At 41.0% G+C, this 18301-nt stretch overlaps 1 protein-coding gene across 1 annotated transcript; it reads left to right on the forward strand.

Moving 5' to 3' along the window:
* Nucleotides 1-243: 243 nt before the first annotated feature.
* sdcbp2 (syndecan binding protein (syntenin) 2) lies at nt 244-17469 on the forward strand. The gene is made up of 9 exons (XM_051425512.1): nt 244-410; nt 4758-4808; nt 5635-5731; nt 10135-10235; nt 11276-11440; nt 12577-12752; nt 13553-13724; nt 14329-14420; nt 15618-17469. The coding sequence occupies exons 2-9, from the start codon at nt 4758-4760 to the stop codon at nt 15670-15672; spliced, it is 909 nt and encodes a 302-aa protein (XP_051281472.1). The 5' UTR covers nt 244-410; the 3' UTR covers nt 15673-17469.
* The last annotated feature ends 832 nt before the right edge of the window (nt 17470-18301 follow it).

An 18301-nucleotide genomic window follows, 5' to 3' on the forward strand; every position in this document is an offset into this window, starting at 1 on the left:
CCATACATATTGGGAAAGAAAAGGCCCAGTTTATGCGTTAACTGTTGCTGAGGAAAAGGTTTGCAGTTAAATCTTCAGGGCATTGTAAATATTTGCTAAAGTCTTCTCATACAGCAGCGGCTCTCCCCTCTGATCAACTACAGGTACGGTTACAGGTGAGGAACGGTTATTGTGAGTCAACGCTCATGTGACCGATACGGGGCGTGGCTTACGACGTCAACATTGATTGACGTGGTGTGCCCGACCAGGAAGCCAGCAGTGACATCACTTTCCAGAAATCCCCTCTAGTGCCGTTTCAAGTGAACGACGGAGAGCCACAGCGACGAGGAGAGAGAAGGAAAAACAAAGGAGTTTGCTGCTGTCTGAGATTCCCAAGTGTTTGAGCTGATTTTACAAGCAAGACATTAAAGGTGAGCCCGTCTCTACCGAACCGTTGACCCAAACCCTCCCTCACCGGTACATCCGCGTCTCGTTTACCTAACAAGCTAACGTTACGGCTAGCTCTTCGCTTCCCTGCTGTGTCGGAACAAAGACGGTCCACTCGGCTGAAACACATTAGTTTAGTCATAATTCATGTACATTTCAGTCTGCTCTAATTTTGCCTAACTAACTAAGTTAACGTTAGATTTGTGTGTCTGCTTTAAGCAGCTAACAGCGGTGCGGTTGGTTAATGTTTAATGCCTGTGCACTGAGACACCTTTATGGTAGCTAACATGTAATGTCGTAACTTAACCAGTCATAAGACAGACATAACTTCACTGTAGTTCCTCATTTAAATCGTACACAGATGTTTGCCTCAATATTAGAAGATATAGGAAACGCCTTGTCTGTTATCATTAAGCTACCGCCAGTGAAGCCCTGACTAAACAACGCAGTTCCTGTGTTGTTACAGCGTCAATAAACCATGAGCTAACTTAGCTCATGGTTTATAGAGGACGGTTAACGGTATAATATCTGTCTGGCCCCATGTGATATAATGTGGCCCATTTTATTTAATGGCCGCATTAGAAAGGGTGTGCAGCAGAGACCTCTGTGTCCTTTTTTACCGTTGTCAGTCATCCTCTTCCTCCTCCTCCTCCTTCTTCTCCTCCTCCCCACTCCCTATCTGTTTCCCAGCCGTGTCAATAGACCGGAATAAGCTGCCAAGAAGACCACATTCTTGTAAATAACCAATTCGTTCAGGCTTACTGAAGTTCCTTTCCAGTGTTCACCAGAGCTTTTGCTTTGCTAACCGAGTTGCTGAGTAGCAGCGAGCACAGCAATGCCTGTCTCACCTGTTTGTTGTTCAGATACATTTCTGTATAAGCAGGGTTGGGAGGGTTACTTTGAAAATGTAACCTGATAATTACCTGTTTAAAAATGTAGTCAGTAACCTAAACCCAGTATCACAGTATTAAAGTAATGTAACTTGATTACTTTCCGTTACTTTTGGATTACCTCAACGCCAAATAAGTAAATACAGAAACAGGAGAAAAGAATCAACAGAACAATGTAACCGTGGAAAACAGAATGGGAAATAGAACGATTTTTAGCATCAAAAATGTGTCCTCTGCTCAGTGTATTTAAAAAAGAAAAGAAAAACTGACGTATATTAAAAGTGTAATCATGCTAAATAATCCTAACTGTAAGGTAATTACAGCTAATGGATTACAGTTTTACCTTTTTTTTATCGTGATTATGTAAATCAGTACATTGATCTGTTACTGCCAAAGCCTGGATATAACAGTGCGGCCGTCCGTTAATCACAAAGTTTGAAAGTTGGAGTTGAAGTTTCCTAGAGCAGGGCTGCAACCATTAGTCACTTAATCGATTAGTTGTCAACTATTAAATGGATTGCCAGCCGTTTTCATAACCAATGACTCATCATTTTTAAAGGAATAATGTCCAAATTCTTTGATTTCAGCTTCTCAAATGTGAACATTCTTTGGTTTCTTTAGTCCTCTGTGACAATAAACTTTAAACACCCTGGGCTTTGGGGAACATTTTCCACAAATTTCTGTCATTTTACAGACAAAACAGCAAAATGATGAATCGATGAATAAAAATAGTTTTCTGAATCCAAAGTTGCCACCGATGGGCAGGCCAGAACCCTGCATGACACCTCTGCCGCCATTGGCGTATGAGTGTGTGTGAATGGGTGAACGAGGGGCAGCATTGTGAAGAGCTTTGTCTGTTACGGTTGAAAACGCTGTATAAATGCACTTCATTTTCCTTTTACATTTCAAAGAACGTCACTTTCCACTTCTTTTGAGCTGCAGTTGCAGAAGTGACTCAAGGATTTAGGTTATGTCACTGCAAGAACTTCCCAAGAACACTCATTTTTTCCAGGCTTATTCACTTATACCACTGGCCTGCTAGTCCGAATGAGGGAGGAATATAAAGCAAGCAAACAAACACAGCTGTAAAGTAAACACTAGAAGGTATTAAAATGCTCCTCTGTCCACTGACACAATGATGCACTGTCTGTGAGGACTGAGAATAACAGACTGGAGTAGTGGCTGGAGTAGCTGGGAGAGTGAGACGTTGCAGTTATGTGATTGTGGTAAAGATGATTAGTTTATTTAGGACTCAATGCACTTTTTGCCTACTGCTGTCAACATGAATGTTTGACCACATCCTACCACTGTGTGCACATTACATATCTGTGTGGACTATTATGTTTGTGATGTTTTGTACTCTTTAAAACATTTGTTGAGTTTTTGTTGGTGCAGTATGGTGCATAAGCTTTTTTGGAAATTCTATATGATAGGGTTTAACAGTATGAAATACAGGGAATCTGTGTTTTTTACTTGACTTTAGTTGTCAAGTCCTCCTCCCTTTGATTTTCTGTTCCTCATTGAGTAAGGTCACATATCTTGTGATAGTGACACACAGTTGTTACAGTGCAGGCAAGAAAATGGGAAAGAAATCAGTGATACTTCTGTCCTCTTCACTTTTTTGATATAAAAGTAGAAGGATTGCAAAGATTAAAGTGAAATCACATCGCTATCGCACATCGATAATGTTTTCGCTTTAGGGACTCACGGATCCCACACATAGGATTGGTAGCAATCCACATTAAATCCACATTAAATGCAGTGTCTTTATAAATCAGGAGTAGAGTTGCAATAATTAACTGATAATCAGTGAGTTGTTAAGTAGTAAGTCAGTTTTCTGAAATATGAATATTATCTGTTTTTCTTTGTCTCCTGTGATAATAAGTTGAATGTCTTGGAGTTATTTGAAGATGCAAAGTTGTGTTTGCATTCTCACACTTTTCTGACATTTTAAAGACCAAACTGTAAAACAAATAATTAACAGATTAATTGAAAATAGTAGAAGCCCTTACTGGAAGAGAGACCTTGATCAGTGCATACATATAGTACTTTATTTGACGGTTGACAGTAGAGACAGAAACACACTGGAAGACTGTGATGACATGCAGCAAAGGTCCCCAGCTTGAATCGAACTGGGGACTTTGTTATTGGATGCGCCTTGGCCAGTTAACATTTTTAAATGTTAACTCTATATGTGATCGGCCACTGCCTTATTTTGTTCTTCCAAATCACTATCAACAGACACCAGGGCACAGGGAGCAATGTGGGCATTATCAAGACAGATGAAAGAAAGAACTAAATTTAAACAAACTTCCGTCAGACTCAAACTTATTTTATTATCACTTCCTTATCAGGCTGCTGTTTTGTTTATGTGCTGTGGTAATGAGTTCTTCTTTGTTTAGTTTGGTCAGAGTAGACCACTGTTATTATCAGAACAACATCCTGACAGCCATTGACCATTATCTGTGCTTTTGTGCCTCCACCCTCCACCCATCATGCATTATGTTTTGTGGCAGCCTGTACTTCACACAAGTCACCCATATGTACAGACTGAAGTGCTTCAACAGAAAGCTTTATCATGAAAAGTGCAGTTGAGCTTGAGAGTGGATGAACAAAACAGAAATATGTTCCTTTCTTCTCACATCCTATGCTACTTCTGCCTGCACGCTCTCTGTCCTCCTCTCACCTCGTACTGTGGTCCACATGTTTATCATTTACAGCAATAAGTCAGTACACACATATACCTTAAGCTCACCCTGCATGAGAAGAGATTAGATAAGAAGAAGTGGTGCCAGGGTGAAGCGATCAGCTGTGACTCCAAAAAGTCATGATGCGCATCAGAATAAGTGCACCTGTTTTATGGAAGTGCACTGGGTACTTAGATTATGTTCACACTGTATTGCCTTATCTTAGATGTAATTATAACTCACCCAAATTCTGTTAATGAATGCAAATTGTGATGTTTATCGTAATGTATGTGTGAGATATCTGCCTAGCAACAATATCCAGAGGTCTAGAGAAATTCATTATATCATGATACATGTCGATAGTTGATTGGATTTGTAAGTTTATCCTGGAAGAAATGGCTACCTGCCTAATGCATGTGAAGCAGATGTTGTAGTGCGGGTAAAGTTGGATTTTCTTTATCAGTCATTTATTTATTAGATTAGGTAAACAGCAACAATAAACGGGATGTGGCTGAAAGCTGCATACAGCTAGAGTTGGTTTTAATTCTCACTCGCATCCTCAGCACTACCATCCCTTTCACACCATAAGGAGTCCTTTGATTCAATGTTACTCTAGAAAGTAACTTAATGGAGTTCAAAGGTAATAGATGATGTCATGGTCATATGAGGTTATCCCAGTCAGTAGTCTGGTGAGGCTAATCTGGCCCTTTTCTCAAGGTCCTCCATTCACTGCTGTTTGTGTTTTCTCCTTAAGATGTCCCTGTATCCATCCCTCGAGGACCTGAAGGTCGACAAGGTCATCAAGGTAAGTGTGTTGGAGTGAATCGTTTTTAGACAGAGACATCTATGTGGACACGATATGCTTGGTAATCTGTAGTAACCTGTGCCATATTTTTGTGCCACTTTTTAAACTAGATTACAAAAAGAGCTCATGCTTCCTGCTTGTCCGTGCAGTATATATGTAGCAAATATAGCAAAATTGCAGGGGGGGTTAAAGATATACCCAGTTTACTCAATTTATTTGGGGTAATTACCATTAAATTCAGCTCACACCACCTCTGAAAGCAGATACAATATTATAATGTCTTCTGTGGTTCTCGAACTTTCAGAAGTTTGGGCCTGAGATTGGGTTTGAGACTTTCAACAGAGAGCCTGCTGGCGGTGTGGGGTTTGAAAGAAGTGAGCATTTAAGAGTCAGGAGGATCTGGGGCAATGCAAGATCCAGTATTTTTGGAGCTTGACCCATATCAAGGACCAAAAGTCAGGATGTCTTGGGCTCTGCTTCTTGTGAGTCCCCCAACTTCATTGAAGTCAACAGAAAATTCACTAAGCTCAACTTTTAGCATTACATTTGCATGTCAGTGAAGATATAAGCTGTTAACTCCTATACACTGTGAAAGAATAAATTACCATTAGGTGTGTTGCGTAGGCCCAATAATGAAGGCGGTTCCCTCTGAGTAAAACCACTCTTTTAGGGTTTGAGTGTCGACTCTGTTTCCTTAACAACCCTACTTTAATCATTTCTCCTTTCTCGTTTATGTTCCACTCATGACAGCTGCCTTTCATCCAGTATTTACCATTTTATGTCCAAGTACACCTCCAGTTGACTGGCGCTTCTGATTACTTTCTAGGCCCAGGCCCAGTTTGCCCAGACTGCCACCCCCATGCCAGCCATCACTGAGGGAACCTACCAGCCTCAGCTTGCCACTGCTGGGATGCCAGGATCAAGTGAGTCTCACATATACTGAAAATGTGTTACAAACTACTGTAACAGAAACACCTTCACTGGTATCTGCTTTCCGTTTTTCCTTGTCATTTAGTCTCTGTTCCTTTTGTTTCGTATACTGGATATTGGTTGGTGTCTCAATGTGGGGGGTCTGTGCTTCTGAGCCTGTGCTATTCTTCGTTGGAGAACAGTTCTGTAGTCTTAGGAAGGGATAAGGACGGGTGGTGTGAGAGGACTGGGATGGGAGGAGGAGTTATGGGGTCTTTCACAATAACAGGAGTAAATGGGCCTCCCCACACCAGCTGATTTCTCCCTCTTTCCCTCTGTGTTTGTGACTCTCTGTGTCTTTGTCTCTCATTGTATTTCTGCTCAGGGGTTTACGTTTTTCTGAGTTTGTGTGCAAGTAGGCTTGAACTCTGCAGTAAGCCAGAGTGAGATGGGAGGAAAGAGAGAAAAAGGAGGCATGCACAAAAGAGTAAACGTGTGTAAATGATGGGCAAGGGGCTCTTTAGAGATTACAGAACACAACTTTTGAGCTGATTTTCACTCACTACTCCCCCTTTTTCACATTCTCCCACTCATTCAGTTTCTCTTTTCTCAGTTTGGATGCAAAGTCCTGTAGGCCTTTGGTCTTTTGTTTTTACCTCAGCAGAGCTCGCTATGAGTCACCATGGCGACTGGCTCTGGCAGTTGTGCTGGGACGGGGCATGATGGGAGAAAGAGAGAGGAGGAGGAGGAGGAGGAGGAGGAGGAGGAGGAGGAGGAGGAGTTGATTTGAAAAGGAGGGTGGGAGGGAGGAGGGCGAGCGTAAGGGTGAGCTAGAGGAGAGACGAGAGGAGTTTGTTCTCCTGGCATTGAGTATAGAAGCAGAGAGGGGAGGTGTAAGGGGACATCAACACTGGACCACAGTCCAGCCATATACGCTAATGCTATAAATTGCGATCACTACCTTTAAATCACCCCAACCGCGTGATGTATTTTCTTTCTTTCAGGGTCTTTAAAGCTGCAAAATAATGTAAATTGTGATTTTAGTACAGCTTCAGTTAGACACATTTTACACCGTGTACTGCACCCGGGTACGGATTAACGACCTAGCCACCTCAAAAGGTTGCGTCAGTATGGTTCAGGTTTACTCGGGTTCCCATGAGGTGTGAAAACAATAGTACCAAAACAAGAAAGTAGGAAATAAATTTGTATTCTTTGTTAATCATTTCTTGTGGCCGTCGTTCACTTAATGAGCCAGCTTTCCACCATTTTCTCTTAAGCGGTGCTCTTATGTAATTGCTCCGTAGAAAGGGAAACTTCCGCCTTAGTGAGGTGTATGAGCTTGGAATCTTGTGATTGGCGGGGTTTTCTACACTGTAGCAACAACATAAGCAAATGTCAGGTAGATTGTGACACAAGTGTATAATCATACTCGGGCATGGTGTGGAGAAACCGTACCTAATATGAAAATCATAATCAACCATTTCTTAGAAATTCCACTGGCTCCTTTTGGAATTAGGGAGTTTTGAGTTCAAGGGCTAATTTCTGAATACTGTAGCTGAAGATAGACATTTGAGAAGGAAGCGGTCAGGCGAGGGGTAAATTGCATGAACAGTGAAATAGCATTGAATTGAAATAAAGAGCAGTTCACTTTTTCACATTATGTGGGTAGATGTGGAGCAGGCGTGTGTGGGAGAGTTCAGTGAAAGAGACGGTGATAAAACACGAGAGCACACAAACATAAATGAGGAAAACACAGAGGGCAACTGTTATGACTAGGCTTTTTCAGTTTTGTGAAATAATGAAATGCATTTAGTGGTTTTTTTATTAGGGCCTAGTATAGGAGTACAGAATGAATCAGGATCTGGATTTTTCTATCATTTTATATACTTGTATATACTTTTGATATTAGGCCAACAATGTGTGGGTGTTTTCTCGCTTTGTGCATTTTCTGGACCATGACCGGAGCCGTCACCTGTAACTGATGATTTGTCTGGGTGGAGTGTGTGTGTGGTTGAAATGTCTTAATCAAACCATGTTGACTTTAGACTTGACTCCACCTGGCACAGCCATTGCACAGTCATTGCTGTTGAAACAATGAGCTTCAGTGAATATTAAATTTACATAAGTATTGACGTGGATCCAAATCCCTGAGCTACTTCCTCGTACTGTATGTACATTTTGTTGGTTGATGTGTGTTTGTTACACTGTATTGACCTTTACTGGCCCAAACTTTGCCTTGTTTGTTCCATTCCACTTTTGTCTCCTAACTTCTGATTCCTGGTAAAGACATGCCAACAACTGGTCAAGATCAGCTCATACAGCCAACTATAAAGTTCTCTTGGGAACCCACTTCCACATATATGAGGGCGTAATATGACCCTACACTACCATATTTGGCAAAAAAATGACCTATGATGTTAACTCTAATAAGGTTTCTTTGTGTTCCAGCAGTAGCACTGATACTTAAGTCATTAGTACGATGATGTATGTCATTGATTCATCCACATTATTTGCATTCTTATATACATGTTAAATCTGTATTCAGCTGACACTTGTTTGGCAAAATAAGAAGCCAAAATGATCTGTTATTATTGTGTGGACCCTGTAGTTAACCTGGTTCTTAAAGGTGGGGTCAGTCATTCTTTCAATAGCTGATAGTTGAGTCTCATTCCCAGGTCGACAAATATCGGTGATTTGGGTAGTATTTGGCGACTATGATGGCGGTGGTTAACGTTTGGAAGATGGCTTGAAGAAAGTATTTTCTTCCAGTTAAGGCAGTACCTAACCTTGCAATGTAGCTGGACTCTGGACAAAATCACGCAAGAAACCACCTTGCCAGGCTTTGATCTTAGCATTTATGGCCAAACTACAGTGGTACCAGACCAGTCGGCATCCTGTACTGGCAGCTATGGGGGTGGGCGCTAAGTGTGACGCAGCAAAGAGACAATGTTTGTTAAACAACAATGGTGCCTCCCATGGTGGTTAGCATAGATACTGCCATCATCAGTTCTATCAGAACTGGAGAGTATTTCTTCAGTGAAAGAAGGGCAATGAAGGCTTTACTTGACGGAAAAGATGTTGTGGCTCCTCTCCCGACTGGCAAGGTGGCATCAACCTACATAATATGACACACGTGATTTTGGGGGGGGCACTGCTATAAAAAAATCCTAGAGGAAACACTGCTGCCACTACGTAGCCCCTGGCTGATGTAGCTTATACTTGTTTTCCGACCTCTCACTACCTTCCATACATGTCCTTGATTTACCTTTGCCAGGATAAATGCAGTCATCCTTGCTCTGCTGCAAAGGCAACGACAGGCTCTTGTTGCCAGAACAGAACAGTGATGCTGGAGGGAAGGAGAGGGACACACAGGTACACACTGTCCAAACAGTGAAGAAGACAGAGGAGAGACACAGTATCAGGAATACCAAGCTTAATCCCAACCATATCTTACATTGTATGAGTTTGTTAGAATGCAGAGGTGCATCTTGGTTCATATCCGGGAACTCAACTGTTACTAGACCAGATTTTTCTGAGGAAGAGATAAGATGCTGCCACCTGACCCGCTGAAGGTCTCATGAATACAGATAACATACAGATCATACCAAACACTTAGCAGCCTTTCCGTCATAGCAAGGAAGTGCATACTGATGCCAGGAAAGTTTTACTGCACTGCAACACAGAGTGCTCATTATCAGCATTCTTCCAATGGAGGGAACATTGTAGCTCAAGCATGACCCGACTGAGATGGACGGCATGAGTAAATATAAAGTGTAGGAAAGAGTACTGCACACATGTGAATTCACAACAAAATGGATACAGTACCAGACCTGTCTTCAGTGCTGCAGTGTAGGAGAAGCACTAACAGAAAGCCTAGGCAGAAAGGACAAGTGTAAGAAAATATTGAAAAATTATTATGTGTTAGTTTTTTTGGGTGAAAGCCTGAACTGCTAGAAAGCAGTGCTGTAAACGTAAAGTGAGGGCTGTGATGTTACAGGGACTGTAATGAATACTAATACAGACCCACTGTTCTGGCTGTTAAACGTGTTTAACCTCAGATTTTATGCATATGGTGGTGTTTTCTTTGCACTATGACAGTTATCCTAAAATTAGATAATTAAAAAAAAGCAATATATGGCCTCGCTTACAGTATCACAATATATCACAATATATTGAATCATAACCCCTGTGTGGTGATACGTATTCTATCGCCAGATTCTAAGTATGTATTCATTTATTCATTATGTAACATTTGGTAATCTCCTTTTTTTCTCTCTCTCTCTCTCCCCTCTGGTCTCTCTACCCTACCAACCACCTGTCTCTCACTTTCCTCCTCTCCCACCTGCTCGGCCTCCCTCCGTCCTTCTCCCCTTTTCACCCACCCTCCCCCTTTCCACCTCTCTCTACATCGTTCCAGGCTTGTACCCGAACCTGGAGGAGCTGGGAGACTATATGGGTCTGGCCCTCAACAGTGAGGAAGTCCAGAGGAACCTGGCTTTGTTGCCTGTGGCTGACAATGTAAGTGTGTTTGTAAACATGTGTAAGCGTGGAGGCATTACTAAAAGAGTCCCCCATCAGATTGCATTGCACTCCTGACACTGACTCATGATGGTCAGTTTAAAGAAAAAAAGGATAAAAATCCATGCAGCAGAACAAGAGATATCGTCTTTTTTTATTCCACACAGTCACATTCCTTGTCAAAACCTGGTGCCTACATCACCCACAATGCAACCTGACCGCTGACAGTTTGATCTCAGATTTAGGGGTTTTATGCTAGTAGCGACTTGTAGCCGTGACGCCATCGACAGGCACTCAAATGCATTGTTACATATAATAAAATTAGGATTTTCTCTGGGTTTGAACATTGTTGGAAACTTTGGGATTATGTAAGAACACATCTCAACAAAATGTAGAACCTGTGTTGTCATTTTTAGACATCTAAATGCAGAAATGTTACATATTGTATCTTTTTAAGCCTCTTGCTTCAAACCCTGATTAAAACCCTGTTTTTAGTAGCTATATCAGAGCACAACAGTATTCCGTTCCTGGAGATCCACATTACCGAGTGACTCACCGCGGGCCTGGAGCAGTGTGTGTGGGAGGGTGTAAGCTCTTCACTCCCCTCCAACTGCGTGTGTGTATTGTGTACATGCGGATCCTGCAGATGTCAAGGCTCTCACAGCAACCCTAGCTTGTCAGTTGGCATTTAACCATCTGTGTTCGCTGCCATTCGCTGATATCTTCACCTCGACCATTATTCTTCTGATGTTTTTAATTTCACCGTTGTTAGATCAAAAGCACATTAATGATGCTGTTTCAAAAGCAGCGCCCAAAGCTTTCCTGATCTCATTCACTGGTGGAGGAGGAGATGAGATTGAATCCTCCCACATACCTCTGTTTGATGAAGCATTCCTTTTTTTTAATCTCCAGCTGAATTTTAAATGTAATACTTTCTTCCTCTCACCCCTCCCTCTCTCACTCAATTTCCTTATTCTTGCTTCTCAACTCACCTCTTTCCTTTTCTCACCTCCCTTTCTGTCTGGCTTCCCCCTCCGCAGCAAGTGGCACTGCCCTCCAGCTCAGGCGTCGGTGGGATGGTGCGGCCGGTGACAGGGGCTGACGTCGGCATCAGGAGGGCAGAGATCCGCCCAGGGCTGCGGGAGATTATCCTCTGTAAGGACCAGGACAGGAAAGTGGGACTCCGGCTCAGGGCCATCGACAATGTGAGTTAGCGGCACAAAGTCTTTGACCTGTGGCACCTGTTCTCACATGAATTATTCAGGCCCTGACTGCTGTTAACACCCCTTTGACAACACTGATGAAGGATATCCACACTTCCATATTCTACTGCAACACACGGTCATGGTTGTGATCTGGGTCAAACTCTGCTTAACTTGGTGTCAACACTCAATGTTTAACATGTTTTGCTCAATATCTGAAGCATGTGCACTAGAGGCCAATACTAGTTTAGCAACTAATACTAGTCACAAGGTTTTGTGGGGAAAAAATGGTCAACTGCTTTTTGGGGTGGTGGTCTTATTTATGTCATATTTACTGATTTTAGATGAAGTGTCTGGCTCATTAAGAAGGAGTTTGCACAGAATGAACATTAAAAAGCTTGAGGTTGGCTTACATCTAATAATTAATAATAATAATAATAATAATAATAATAATAATAATAATAAATCTTTGTTTTGCTCACAAGCCTGAACTGAACAACTTAAAGCAGCTACACGGTACAGTCATTATAATGCAGGCATTAGTGTTATTTGGATAAATCTGATGAAGTTGACCACAACTATATTACCCATTAGTAGTCAACAACTGCTGAGCTGTTTATAATCGAGTAAGTATTATGGGACATGTGCGTTGGCTATAATTAGGGTAACTTGCTAAAGTTAATGACTGGGGTTATTATCGGTACTGAGAGCAAAGAACCATTAATATGTTGGAAGGAAAACAAACAAAGTTTGTGCTTGATCTCTTTAGATAACTGGGGAAGCTAGTGGGTGGTAATGGGCTCTTGGATGCAGTAAATTATTCATTATTATTTGTATGCAGTTGCACAAATACAGTGGACAGCCTTTGAAATGACTGAAATGATTTGGCTAAAAGATTAAAAGATTCAATTTGTTAGTGGTGGAATTACTCAAATGAAGGACATCATTCCAATCAAATAACATCATCACATTGTGTGGACATCATTAGACATGAACCTTCTGCTGATTCTGTTTTGTTTTGCAATATTTTCCTTGCTTTTGAGTTGCTCTATTGTTTTGTCTATCAGTGTCTGTCTTCCTGTCTTGCTCCAGTCCTCAGACTCACTTTGTTTTATCTGTTTCTTCTTTTCATCTCTCAGGGAGTGTTTGTCCAGCTGGTGCAGGCTAACTCCCCCGCGGCCCTGGCTGGCCTGCGCTTCGGGGACCAGGTCCTTCAGATCAACGGGCAGAACTGTGCCGGCTGGAGCGTAGACAAGGCCCACAAGGCCCTGAAGGCCGCAGCTGAGACCCGCATTGAGCTCGTGGTCAGGGACAGGTGAGGAGTATTTTAGTTTAGTTTCAATCAAAAGTGTCAACAAATATTTTATAATAGTTTTAATAATACTGCATGTCCAATTTTTTTGAGAGATTGAGAGCAAATTACTCAGAAGTGCTTTGTGAGCCGCCGCATTAGACTATAATGTACATTCAAATGTATTATGGAATAATACATGAGATTAATGTGCCCTCCAATGTGGAGATCTGTAGACCTGACTTGTCTTTTTACGTTTGGTGGAGCAGTTGTGGTTTAACATTGCAACACTTAGAAACTACTCGACATCCATTTATCTAATGTGTAAATGGTGCTTTATTGTATTACATTATCTTGCCTGTTCTATTGAGTTCTAATGGTCAGGATTTTAAATGCATGTAGTCAGCTCTTTACATTTGTAACAGCCTGTTGGAGTTCAAAGAAAAGGGGTTTATGAGAGGTTGCTACCTGATCATCAAGTAGCAATATATAAAATATATAAAAACATGGGCATCCCTAATTTGCATACAAAGTATTAATGAGTATCTATGTATATACCTCAGTATTTAACAGGTGAGATTTTCTGTCATCTGTTTTCTAAACGGTTTCCTGAAATGTTTGGCTCCCTCTGCTGGCTGTTTCATGGACATTATCAAATGAGAGTTTCATGTTCTCTTGAGTTCGCCATCTGTTTCTGAGTTTTCAGTATTTTCTATTCATTCTAATTATGAATGGACATGGTACGTTGTAGTTCTCAATGAAAGATTCTCAGGATTGGCTCTTTATGCCTGTGGATTCCTAATGCTCTGTGTTTGTGTCTTTAGGCCATTTCAGCGCACCATCACCATGCACAAAGACAGCTCAGGCCACGTGGGCTTCATTTACAAGTCTGGTAAAATCACCTCTCTGGTCAAGGATGGCTCTGCTGCCCGCAACGGCCTGCTGACTGACCATTACATTTGTGAAATCAACGGACAAAACATTATTGGACTTAAGGTCAGACACTTTGTTTCTGTATACGACTCTTTTCATCAAATAGTTCTCATTATACGAGGAAGTGAAGCTGTAAGACAAGATGAACTTTATTGATCTTGTGTTGTGCGAAAACACAGAAGTTTAAATACAAAATGTATGTGATGCTTTTTTTTAAATGTTTGGTGGCTAATTTCAATTTTGCGTTGGGATGGCAGAATGTAGTGTAACATGGGAACGTGCAGCATTTGTAAGTAAGTTGAGCATTCAGCAGCTCCAAGTCTGTGCAAATGTGAAGTAAAAAGGTGTTTAGTAATGTAGCCACAGTTAGCTTTTCGTCCAGTGTTTTCTTTGGTAGGCGTGTAGTTTCATCCTGCCCTGAAGGCTCTGAATGTGTTTGTAGCCTAAATGTTAAAGATCCCCTCCAGACATATATCATCCTTCCAGTGTCAGACTCTGCACATACATCATTCTGCACAGTGAAGATCAAACTCACCGTAGAAACAAGAAGAAACACTGAGTTTTGACTGGAGGGGGACTTTAACTTTACTTAAAAACCTCAAATTTGATAGTATGTCATTATTCACGTCCTCACATGTCAGTCACACTTTCTGTATGAAAATTCCAGGATTCCCAGATCAAGGACATTCTGACCACCTCTCCGACCGCCATGACCATCACCATCATGCCAAAGTTCGTCTATGAACACATGATTAAGAGGTAGGACTTCGGCATTTGAATCTAGCGTCATTATCATAGAAAATGAGGCGTTGGCACAGTAACTACACATAAGGTGCATTGAAGTGCATGACCTGCTGTCAGTCACCAGAATTTGACAGCCCCCACAATGCAGTATGGTCATCACCAAAACTGTCCAATCATTGAGTTACCAGTCAGTGTGTATGATTTCCATGTTTACTCCCATTGGTTTGTTCGTAATAAGTCAGTTTAAACAGGAAGTGGACCAGAACTAAACGGCCACAAGGTATCATTTTATTTTATGGTCCACACTATTGACAGTATATAATTAATGGACAAGGCTTCCAGGTCTGTGAAGTGAAGCCTTATGGGGAAATTAGTCTACTTCTCACTTGATTTATTACGATACCCATGCCTCCTGGAAAACATGGAAAGTCTGGAAATGTAGAGACTAGTTTTGACTAGTTTTGATTAAAATGACCAAATATCCTGGAAATGTTTAACTGTACTCTAGCCCCTCACTCAGATTGCCTACGTTGTTGGTAGGATAACATTCAGGTTTACCAGGTGTGGAACAAACTTTTTTTTTTGCCAGAGCTGTGATCAGTATTCTCATGAAAGCCCAGTGGAAAAATGTTGATAAATACATACATACAACACTTCCTACTTCTTTTAATTGGCCAATAGGTGAGATGAAGTAAGATCAGTAAATTCTACTTAATTTGGTAAGTAAAGTAATGTTGCTGTTAGTGGAAAACTGTAGTAAACTGCAGTCAGTTCAGTGGAGACGGAGGGGACAAATCTACGAATTAAGCAAATCAGCGAGTGTCTCAGAAATGCTGACCTCCTATCTGTAATGAACCTGAGACTCTTCAGATCATAAATCTGCACCAATAAAAAAGAAATGGGAATAAAACGGCGGTTAAGTGTGGCAATGCTCGGCCTACCGGCAAATCTTTGTGAGCAAGTGCTGTCCTGAATTGTCAAGACAAACTCTTGAAAAAGGTTCTGGGAAAATAATTTCTTAAAGAGCGAGAGCCTTGTCTTGGTTTGGAAGCAGCCCTTTACCAAGTTATGGGTGATGTTCACACTTTCTAACTCACTAACTAAATCAAACAGCAGGTGTAACAACGTTAAACAAACCCGGTGGGAAGATGGATTTTGCCTGATCCTACTCACTGACGAGCTTATGGATATGCTTTGTGTTTTTTCCTCCAGGATGTCCTCCGGCCTCCTGCGCTCAGCCATGGATCACTCTGTCCCAGAGGTGTGAAGACCAGGAGGAGGACTGTAAACTGTCAGGATGTCTTCAGTACAGAGATATCTCTCTCTCTCTCTCTCTCTCTCTCTCTCTCTCTCTCTTACTTATATCTTTATCTCTCTCTCTCTTTCTGTCCTCATACCAAACCACCTCCTGCGTCACAATCATCAGCGCCATTTCTCACACTTAACATAATCTTAAGATGCCTTTTTTCTATTCATCAGTTCTTTACCTTTTCTACATTTTCCTCATCTCTGTTGATATGTCTAGTACTTTTTATATGTTAACCTCATAGTCTGAGTATTATATGTTTATTTTCCTGTTTTGTTCGATCAAGGACAGAACAAAATGTTTTTTTTTTTTTTTTTTAAAAGCCATGCACACTATCATGAGTCTAGAGCTTCCTCCTCATGTGGAGATGAATCATTGGCACGTGATGTTCCATCTTTTGTCAAAATGCTGTAAAAGCTGACGGTCAGTCATCAGAGCCCTACCATGTAGATCACGGCCGTGCTCCCGGTCCCTGCACTTGGCCCCTAATGTGTGTACGTTAATAATCTGAGCTGAATTAACACCCGCGGCCTCACATGTGAAAACATTTGCTGACTTGATTCTAGATTCCAGTGTACAGTCAGTTTTTTTTTTTTTACTTGGCCAGTAAAACGAATAGGTTTTAGCAAAGGACTTGTTTTTAGTTTATACCAGAATATTGGTGAAAAGTAGTGTTGATTTCGGCATTGCGATTTTTTATTTTTTGTTATTTTTTGTGGATACCCAACATTTATGATCCCTGGATTCTAACATATGAGACAGTTACATCTTCTCAAAGAGGTGGTGAGGTATCATTGTACCACGTTTCCTGTCTCTGCGGGCAAATGTCACGATGAGACTCTTTACGTGTTGAATTCGTAGGTACTGGGAACACTATGTGCACATTCCAGGGGAAAGTGTAGGGAAAGGGGCAGCAGTAGATGTTTGTTGCCCTATGCAGCTGGGACTGAGCCCTGTCCACAAACCTCATAATGCCAGAGATATACTTGCTTTTGACTACGCATTAGAATGCACATGATGGCTCGCATCCATTTGGACCGTTTGGTTGTGCACGTCCTGAGAAATAAACACAACATGAACACGTGGTTAAACAGCAGGTATATCTCCTGATGGAGAGCTATGAGACGGTGAAAGGCAAAGTTCACAGTGCAGTATGTGATTGGCTGTTTGTTGGAAATCTAATCTTTGAGGGCATTGTTGGTGTTTGATTGGACAGGGTCTGTGCTGGGCAGACCCACTAAGTGCACTTTCCACTACCTTTTAAGAGGTTGTCTTTCCTGTATCCATTTCAATAGTTGTGCTCTTTTTTTTATTATTGTGTTTGTGGTGCCTCATGTTAATGAGAGAACTCATGAATACAAACTGTGTTAACTATAGGAAACTGCTTAAATTTGATGCTGAAAGCCATGCGCTCAAATGAAAGGTGTTCAGATTCCAGATCATGGGTTCAGCCAATGAACTTGCTTTCCTCTGCTAAGCATCGTTAGAGGACGTCCCTCTGTAATATTCCTTCCCTGACTGACGAGCGCTGCGAGAACAAGCAGCGCTCTCAGTTGTGAATTTCTACTTGTTATATAAAGTTGCTCCTTTTAATGCTGTTCATGTTTGGATGCATGTATTCCTTTAATTTTCTAGGTATGCAATCTGATAAACATCACTGTCATTCTGTAAGAAAATGCTAGAAAAATCTAAAAGTTTATATACGAATGTAACCAAGATAATAATGTAAAACAAATAAAGTCTTTCTGTTCACATTAACTTGGTGTTTTCTTCCAATCAGGACTTTTAACTTTATACTGATATATTTAGAGATGTAATTAACTCATGATTCAATACAATTCATGATACTGGGAGGTTTTCTTTAACGAAATGAGACTGAAGACAAATTATGACTGAAAAAGATTTATTTATTTCTCAGATAAATTTAAATGATTTTCACCATATTGACCTATTGCCATATCAGTGTGGTATTGGTATTTTTATTATTCAGTGTGTGCCAATATGAAAAGTATTTTTCCAGTATATAATGCAGACAAAATGCTTGTGGTAATATATTTATGTCAATGCAAAGTTGATCCAGCAGAGTGCGCTGTGATTTATAACACTGTATCAAGCAGCACAGAGTAAGAGAGAAGAAGCAGCTCTCAGCAACAACTAGAATTGGTTCACAATGTAAATGTTAAATTATTTAACATGTTAAAATATATTTACATTAATTATTCTTTAAGTTATTTGAGAAAGCAGCCTTCTGAGTACCTTTGTCTGAGTCATGTCAGAACTGATGGATGCAGAAAAACTAATCTATGCATTTGTTACTTCTAGGCTGGATTACTGCAACTCCTAATTATCAGGCTGACCCAATAAGTCCATAAAGATGCTACAATTGAGTACTGACAGGAACTAGTCAGCCTTCTGACTACCTTTGCAGAGTGATTTCAGTGCAAAAGCCACAGAGAAAAGGGGTATTTACATTCGGCTGCTGCATCAGTAATGTTATAGGTCGAGCTCTAATCTTCCCTCCCTTTTTTTTTTGTTTATCAAATCAAAGAATCCTTTTTTATTTCTGACGTAGGATATAAATTCTTCAAAA

This window comes from Dicentrarchus labrax, unplaced genomic scaffold (genome assembly GCF_905237075.1).
Source record: "Dicentrarchus labrax unplaced genomic scaffold, dlabrax2021, whole genome shotgun sequence".
Taxonomy (NCBI): domain Eukaryota; kingdom Metazoa; phylum Chordata; class Actinopteri; family Moronidae; genus Dicentrarchus; species Dicentrarchus labrax.